Source organism: Gymnodraco acuticeps, unplaced genomic scaffold, assembly GCF_902827175.1.
Source record: "Gymnodraco acuticeps unplaced genomic scaffold, fGymAcu1.1, whole genome shotgun sequence".
NCBI classification, from domain to species: Eukaryota; Metazoa; Chordata; class Actinopteri; order Perciformes; family Bathydraconidae; genus Gymnodraco; species Gymnodraco acuticeps.
In genome coordinates this window covers 12,487-21,817 of record NW_022990459.1, presented here as the reverse complement: position 1 = coordinate 21,817, position 9,331 = coordinate 12,487, and the positions used below count along the sequence as shown (strand labels likewise).

Below are 9,331 nucleotides of genomic sequence, written 5' to 3'. Positions count from 1 at the left end.
GGATGCTGCCTTCAGGTGTCCCTCGTAAACTTGTAGACTAAAAGTTTAGAAGTTGTAAACAACTCCTTGATGAATTTTGAAAACATTTGGCACTTTACGATTGTTCTGTGTTAGTTCATTTCTAAAAAGTAACGAGGTTTGTTGCATTAAAAGCTGTAACGATAATGTAAGGATGTCCTGGTTGTTTAAAAAAAAATCTCTTTAAAGTGGTAGAACTACAAAAACAAACTTGTAGAAGTAATTCCTCACATATAGTTGAGTTAGTGTGTTTTTCAACAAAGTTATTTTCATTAAAAAAACACAAATGTGTTGATACATTGTTAACATATAATTGGGCCAAAAAGTGTGTAGGTCAATTAAATTACCATTATATATTTTTTGATCAACAACATAAACATGAATTATTTAACCATTGTTAGTTGTTAATTGGCTTTCAGGTTGTTTCACTAACCAGTCAGATTAATAATTAAGCTCAATGTAGGCCTATCGCATTAATTATCCTAATTTCTGTTGTACTCCTTCACTAGGTCGCTTTTGAACAGCGAACCTGTCAATACCGATCTTTGAGATATCGCTTGAAGGCATCACAAGTTGAGCAGCTCCCAGTTAATGCAAAGGCAGACTGATGATCCAGCTGCTGCGCGCTGACATGGATACAAGTGGCGTTTACTGCTGAAACTGGACACATCAGTGTGGCGCTGACACTGGGGGACTTCAAAGAACGGAAAAACTTCTTCCACGACCGCACTCATGTGATTTTCCCTTGTTTGAGCCATGTCCAAGACCCTGAAGAAGAGGAAGAACCACTGGACTAACAAAGTCCATGAGAGTGTCCTTTGCAGGAATGAGGAGGGGGAGCTGGGGCTGGAGTTGAAGGGCGGCGCAGAGAATGGACAGTTCCCGGTTATCGGCGAGCTTCTCCCGGGCACAGCGGTGTGCCACAGCGGCAAATTGTGGACGGATGAACTCCTCCTGGAAGTCAATGATACCCCCGGTGGCTGGACTCACCACCAGGGACGTCCATGCTGTGGTCAAACACAGCAAAGACCCCCGTCCGACTCAAGTGTGTCAAACAAGGTAAGTGTTTTCAAGCTCTCACGACAACTTTTCCCGCATTTCGTAGTTTTCTTGTTCGGACATTTTTTGGAAACCGTTAGCTTTTTGACACGCTTTGGTGTTTTGACAGCAGTGCTTTTGTCTTCTGAAACTGATAGCCTCTCGATGCTATTAGCAACAATTGAACTTTTTGCAGTGTTTTATTGTTGTTTAAGTCTTATGTACACATTTGATTCACATTAGTTGTTGTAAAAATGTGTTTTAGACGTGTTTTGGTTGTGTTTGCAGGGTGGTGTACTGTAGCTTGTAAGGGGGGTGTGTTACATTTAGGTCAGTCAGAAAATACACACTCACGTTTGGCACTAAATTCAAGTGCAAAAGTGTAGTTTAATGTTGTACATAACAACAACAACAACAAACTTATAATACCATATTGATGCTGTACTGTCATATTTCTAAATGTCATGCAGCCACCATAGGTCAAGATGACTGAATATCAAGAAGCCAGGTATAATACCAATGGCATAAACAATGGATTATATATTGGATTGTACTATATTGGATTACTCTTCATCAGCCTCTGAAAGAATCACAATATTAAAAGCAAACATATCAAAAATCTATATAAAGTATCCCTGACAAATATTTGAAATCGATTGCTACAGTATGGAGCTGAAACAAGTAGTCCAATTGATCAGTGTGTATTTAAAAACGTTGTTATGAATCAATACTGTAATCTTTTAAAGCAACCATGCAAATCATTCTCTAATATCTTTGATGTGAGCATTTGCTGATCGTCTTTGATAGTAAACTTTGAATGTTTTCATTGGGCTGAGACTGTTTATCAGTCAAAAGAAGTTAAAAGAAAAAAAATGCTTCATGCTACATTTCCAACTTTTTTATCACACATATACTTTTTATGATAAGCAATGCAATATTTATTATCCAATTAGTGCTACATTAAGTGGACTCGATTGGATTTGGAAGGGATATTGTATAGCACATTTCCAAGTCCCTATTTCAACAGTTTAGTGATGTCATGAGATTTTAAGAATACCGTGTGATGAGGTCACAGATATTGAATGCCACAGCTTTCACATCTTTTCCAGAAGATTTCTGAAGCGAGTGTTGTGGTTTTACTTTCGGCACAGGAAAACAAGATTGTCCTGTCCAACACTCCATAATTGTTTTAGACATGTTTGAATTGCAACACACGCAGCAGCCAGAACTCAAATGTACATTTGCCTAACATGCACCAACTCCATCTAATGCCTGTCAACGTTGTCCACTAGTTGTGAAGGTCTTATGTCGCGGACACACTCGTCTGGCCGTGTGTTTTTGATTTATGCAGCTAATGACACTGGGTATCTTGCATTGTGAGCTGAGAGGAGGATCTGTGGGCTCATGTTAGGGTGAAAAAATCAGCAAAACCCCGTAAGAGGCTTTGGATCAAAGTCTTAGCCTGTGTTGTTGTATGTGTGCGGATGTGGGTGTGTGTTGAGCGTCACACCTTGGGATTTATTTCAAAAGGCAGCCAAGCCTATATCAAACTTTTCCATGAAATATTATATCCTCCAGGTGATTGCTGAAGTGATTGATATTCTCCCGCTGCTCTGCTCGTGTTTGGTGGTTGACGGTGTCAAGTTGTTTTTATATGGGATTATGTACATTTGTAAACATGCCCACAAGTAAATATTATCGGGGAAAAACAACCTCGCCGTGTCCTCACAGCAGAGTGTTCAATAACAGATATTTTTCACTTCCAAGCAGAGGCACATTAACTTCTATAAACTGTTCCAGTACATTCCTTTTTGTGGAGAGAGAGAGACAAAGAGCACAGTACATCACAATAACTAATATAAGGCCTGACACATGATACACATGTCTGCCTGCTGCTTTATCCAGCAATTAAAAACATTTATTTAAAGCCTACTCTTATAATGATACTACATCTTATTGATCTGCATGCTCTCTAGAGAGCGACAGAGTGCTTCAAATGCTTTATAATGTTAAATAGCAGATACTGTAGATGTTTCTTCATCCAACTCACAGGTGTATCATTGCTTTGAGAAAAAAGATTATTAATTTAACCCTTTTTAGAAGTGAAGATATAGTCATTTGTTCTGGGCATGTCATTTTCGAGCCTGAGACCTGGAAAACAGGCTCAGGGCTTAACAGGTTACGCTTTGTATTCATTTATCTTCTTATTTATACACTTGCAAGAAACTGTGTGGTTTTGAATTGAGTAAGCCTGTCTGTAAATGAGAGACTTGTGTGTACTCCATCTATAGAATCACTTTTCATTCAGTGTTCTTGATCAAGTATCTTCACTCTTACTTAATATTGAGCTGGCTACAGCCTCTAAAAGACAATAAGTAACTAAAAGTAAACTAAGGCAACTCCAGAAAGAAGCTAGAAAGAGTTTACTCACAGCACACTGACAACATTTCTTTAACTAATAGTTTTTTCAGTGGAGCTTTGTCTCTCTACTGTGCTTGTGCTTAATGTTGCTTTCCCTATTAGTTTTCCAGACACTCGCCCAATCACGTAGATCTAGATAAATACTGGTTATTCTTAGAGCTAGTGGAGCGCATATGTGATTAAGCAGAACATGTTTATCATTCAGTAGTGGTTAAACAGTTGTCCCATTTCCAAAGACACATATTATTTAAGGATGATTACTATCCAGCAATAATAATAGCAGAGTGCTCTTTTCAATTTGAATCACTTTTCTTTCATCAGGGCTTTGCTCTCAGTGAATAGCTGCTTGGCTTGGCATGTCCTTTAGTGGTCTTTTTGAATAATACATCTAGTTATACTCTTCTGAATTGGTCCGCTGCTTCATGAATGTCCCAAATGTAAAAGCTGCGTCCCTTTCTCTTGGAATATCTTGCCTGAATTGCCAACTCGCAGTACGATCTTGTCTGTAATTAAAAAAGCCAGTTCATGATCCATTTTCTTTCTGTTATAGTGATCATGAATCATTGTAACGAATTTAACCGCTTACTACATCCTTTTCCTCTAACTTTTCACGACATCTGAAATCCTAGGGCTCTAGCCCATTTTACACTCTCACACATGCACACACACACATATATTAAGTCCTTTATTAGTCTCCGGGGTGAGGATTAGATTAGATTGCCACCAGCAGCCATCTCTGCCTTGCAGGACGTAATTAGGATCTGCACAAAAAACTGATGGGTAATTGGGTATATAAGGGAACATGGGGCACAATTACATTCTCAGAGACACAGAGAATTGTCATTATATAGACATTAGGGGGAATGTAAGGTGGGGTCTGTGGCTAAAGTGGCCCCTGTAGATTTGATGCCAGAAAAGGTCAACGTCAGAATTTACTGATACACCTTTTTATATACTTAAAATATGTGAGTGCATGATGATGACATTTTTAGTAACCAATTCTATCCAATGAATTTGGGCCATTATTGACCTTGTTGTTGATCCAGTTGCGATAAAGTTGGGTATTTGTTAATTGTAGATACACTAATGTGTTGGAATGTGTTTGGGTAAAAGAAAAGTAAAATCCGTGGATTCCTAGTATGCTGCAATAGTTCATAGCATTGCTGTTTCTGGCTCGATCGTAATGTTATTACTATTGTAGTGGTCCCTTGTGACGTCACAGGACCAGAAATGTAGTAGTAGACAAGAATACCAGTGCAATTCAAAGAATGTGGATACCTAACTCGATAGCATGATAAAAACACTCAAATAAAACAATAAATCCCATGTACTTCAACATACACACCTTTACTGTTTGACAACTGTTTTTTTGTTAAGTTGACCAGGTCATAATTCTCTCCTATAGCTGTTTACAAGATACCACTTGAACTCAATTATGGGACTGTTGGAAAAAAACGTGATCATAATTGAGAAATTGCAGACCCTGCCCCAGTAACCCTGTTGCGTGCTGCCATTATGTTTGTTCCTCACAAATATGCAACTCAAGAAGAAGGGCTGATTGAACCCTTATCTGCTGCTTAATGGATATGTTTTAATCCTCCAGGTACACACAAAGCATGCGGGCAATATGTGAACATTGCCAATTGCATCACAGCTGCCTGCAACATGGTGGAAAGCAAGTGTATTACAGTTGTTGCAAATCCATTCTCTCTCTGCATAGTCTTGGATAATCTGCTTGAAGAGTAAACACTGATTCGGCTGCCTTCTCTCTAATTCATAAATATTTCTCCCAAGGCATAATTAGCTTTATGTCATATACACTTCTCCATTCTCTCTATATCTCTTCTCTTTCACACACTGAAATGCTCCAGTTCAGCTTCATTTCTAAGCGCCAGTAGAGAATTAATGCAGCCAGCTATGGAGGCTGTCACTGCATCTTTCACTGCCTCTCCAGTGAGAAGCTCTCAGTAGCTGAACTCCAGTTAGGACTGTATGATGGTTGAGCCTGCTAACAGCTGTTAGGTGAGGGCAGACAGTTCCAGGTCAGCCAAAGGCAATCAGTGCGCTCGCCGGGGAAACACTTAGCGTTAGCTGCTGTTGGGGAAAGTCATTACTGCAGCCCGAGTGCATGGTGCTAGAATGGCAGCACCTTTGTCGTTTTAAAAGGTTGTTTTGAGTTTTAAGGATGGCTCTTGGTCTGTCGGTCCTCCTCTTTGGTCCAGATTAAGATTTAATGGATAGTTTGGATGATTAAGTGAGTAGTTTGAGGTACTTCATAGCCAGCGTATTACCTACCTACCGGCCAAACTGCCCCCAGTTTAGAAAAACAGACAGAAGTACTGAGGTAAGGTGCAACCAAATGTCAATTCCAGCATTTAAAGTTGGACATTTTAGAATATTTTCACTGCTTAACCTTGCTATCAGATAGCGTGTGTGTCTTTAAATGCATTTTCATGAGCTGCTTGCAAAAAAAACTTCTAAAATGTCCCATCCTTTCATTAGAGCTCCCTTACAGAGTATAGACAGACTTTAACTATGGCTTGTCCTCCTCAAATGTTTGCCTTCATCTTTAAATCTACCTATCTGCTTTCATTTATCTTTCTAAATCTAATAAAGGAGCTGTGATTCCACCTCTCCATTTTGCTCAAATCCCTTAGATTGTTTTTATCCAACACCTGTCTCTGCCATCAAATGATTTAAATAAGGTGAAGCCAGTAGCGTTAATTTCGTCAGCTATTTTTTAATTTAGTTTTAGTCTTAGTCCTGTGTTAAATGTCCGTTTTAGTTTTAGTCATATTTAGTCACCTTCATCCTGTTTTTATTAAGTCAAGTTTTAGTCGACTAAAGGTCTGAGCATTTTAGTCTTATTTTAGTCGACTAAAACAGTAACTATTTTAGTCGACTAAAACAGTAACTATTTTAGTCAAGATTTAGTCGACTAAAAGTCTGAGCATTTTAGTCAAAGAAAACTAATTATTTTAGTCTACTTTTTGTCAATGAAAACTGTTGAGTCTTTTTTCGTCATCAGATTATACTGTATAGAACATTTCAGTCAAACTAGTCTAGAAAAAAACAATAATTTGTCATTTTAGTATATATAAATAAGATTATATCTTCTTGTCCTTATTTGATGAAAAACACAGGTTGAATGATTAAGAAGCTTTGCAGAGTATCTGGTCAGGTTTGTGGTGTTTTTACCAGCTGTGTTATGGCCACATTGCTTCCCTTCTGATGAAACAATGCATTCGCTTTTTTTCTCCGCCTCATTGTAGCGAAAATGGGCCCAATATCACATTGTTTCTTTCTCCCAAGCAGTGGTGGCTTTAGACTTTTTCGTTGTCAGTAATTTTGACGGACAGGATCGTAACATTTCCGTCATAATCCATTATTATCCGTCGAGTGCACAATTTATCAATCACTCGCGCTGACGGGGGGGGTACCGTATTTGGTTAACGCGAGTGCGACCACTGCTCCCAAGCCCTGTTGTTGCCATTTTATTTTCTGTTAAATAAGGTTAGTTAGACCATGAGTTAGACCCGAGTCTTCCTGACAGTTCACAGTGTGCCGCTGCCCGCTGTAATTCAAATGTACCGCCGCGCGCAGCACAGACACACAGCTGCTGCCCAGCCGCAGCACCGGAAATGGAACTGCTGGGAGAAAAACTGACTATCAGAAATGTAACGTTATCTTTGATAATATTTCGTCTCCTCATTTTTCGTCAACGAAAGTAAAGAGAGATTTTGGCATAGTTTTTATTTAGTAAACTACATTTTCGTCTCGTCACTTTTCGTCAACGATATTGCATGATGATTTCGTTGCAGTTATTGTTTACTGCCGTCGGTGCCGTCTCGTCATCGTCTCGTTTTCGTCATGGAAAAAAAGGTCGTTGACCAACATATTTCGTCATAGTTTTAGTCAACGAAATTAACACTAGAAGCCAGTAATGTTTTGTAGAGGAGATATTCCTTTTTGATGTTCCTTTAGTTAACCAGGTACTACTTCACATGAACGGCCCTTGTGTGATGAAGTTTCAGAAGCTCCAAATATGAAAGATAAAGTCCTCTGTCCGCCATCAGATAGTCTGAGGTCAGCATTTTTGTTCACAGATAAAACGATTGTGCAGACTCACCATAAAAACCCATGCCACAAAGAAACAACTCTTAGAACAACTGTCTGTCCGGCACAGCTCAAGGGAAAACCAGTATGTTATGATACTATCAAGCCAATGGCGCGTGTGCCGGGTAATGGGATGACTGATGTGAGTGATGATGAGTCTGGACTGGTCACCGGTCTGTTGGGGGTTTGAGAGATGGGACGGGACAATCCCAGAGAAGTTGTGTTGAGTCAGACACACACTGTGGCGTGGGAGTCCGCTAATGATCCTCGGTGCAGTCAGACTCATCTGTCTTGTTGTCAGGCTCCCATTGAGAGTGTTAAGTTGCACCAGCTAGTGTAACACAGAGATTGTGATACACAAACAGACTCCAACATGCACATAAAGCGCCTGTGTGTGTGTTTGTGAGTGAGCGAGTGTGTCAGCATGTCTCCGGGGCCTCGGCAGCACTTACTACATGCTGTCCTATCATGCTTGACAGAGGTTTGGTGGAGGGATCCTGTTGTCGTTGCCCCCTGTTACACTGTCTGACTGCCAGGCTCACCTCTGGAGACAGGTAATGACACACACACACACACACACACACACACACACACACACACACACACACACACACACACACACACACACACATATATATATATATATATATATATATATATATATATATATATATATATATATATATATATATATATTAGGGCTGCACGGTATTGAAAAAAACTGACATCGCGATTTTTTTCCCCCCCCCCTGCGGTATATATTGCGTTTTTTTTAACCTGTTAAACCCCAAAGTCCCGGCGGGTACTTTACTTTTTTTTCACGACAGTGTCTCAGGGGATCGTAATATTTAAGAACCTATTAATGTGTTATACCAGATTAACGGAAATAATCTCAGCTAACTGACGATACAAACCATTTTTACCAAAACAAAACACAAGTCTCATAAGAAGCATCTAAATGACCCCTGAGCGAAAAATGCTAACGCACTTTGGCACAGAACTCAAGATAAAAGTACCCTTATTATTACTTATCGTAGCTGCACATACAAGATATCCGATTAAAGCTGAGGTTCCACAGATTATTTAGGTATATAGTAGCCTATCATCACTGAGTGATCTGAACTCGGACAGGGGAAGCAAACACAGACATCACAACACGTACCTTTACGTAGCTTCTAGGGGAGATGTCTCACCGTAGCTGTCAATCTGATCAAAAGACGTGTTCAATGGCATTAAAACGAGAAAGAAAAAACGCGGCTGAATCGGTTAATCCATAGGTTTTTTCCATAGGCCAAAATAGTTCCAGATGGCAGATGTTGTTTTTCTTCTTGGAAGTAAATCTTCATTCTCTCCGGTATTGTCCTCCTGTGCCTCGCTCATTTTTTTTACCAGTGTTTTGATGGTCTGCAAACTAGCGGGGCGGGGCCTGCTGTGATCTGATCAAGAGTGATTGTGATTGGTGGTTTGCTGTGCATGCAGGGGAAGTTCTACACACACAACACATGAACAAATAAGGAGTGAGAGTGACGCGTAGCCAAAACCGGAAGCTGCATACACTTTGGTGGCTACCATTAGCAGCTAACTTTTGTGCTCCGATTTTTACATAAAAATGGAATTATGGATTATAAACAATTGCTTCAAAACCACAGATACATTATCAACCTATGGATCAACCGATTCAGCCGCGTTTTTTCTTTCTCGTTTTAATGCCATTGAACACTTCTTTTGATCAGATTGA

At 39.6% G+C, this 9,331-nt stretch overlaps 1 protein-coding gene across 1 annotated transcript; it reads left to right on the top strand.

The window, feature by feature from the left end:
- Nucleotides 1-587: 587 nt before the first annotated feature.
- LOC117552501 (membrane-associated guanylate kinase, WW and PDZ domain-containing protein 2-like) lies at nt 588-8,147 on the top strand (the record flags this gene model as incomplete). The annotated part of the gene is made up of 2 exons (XM_034226015.1): nt 588-1,077; nt 8,073-8,147. Coding segments are annotated over exons 1-2 (378 nt in total), but the record flags the coding sequence as incomplete, so codon positions are not given.
- Between the last annotated feature and the right edge of the window lie 1,184 nt (nt 8,148-9,331).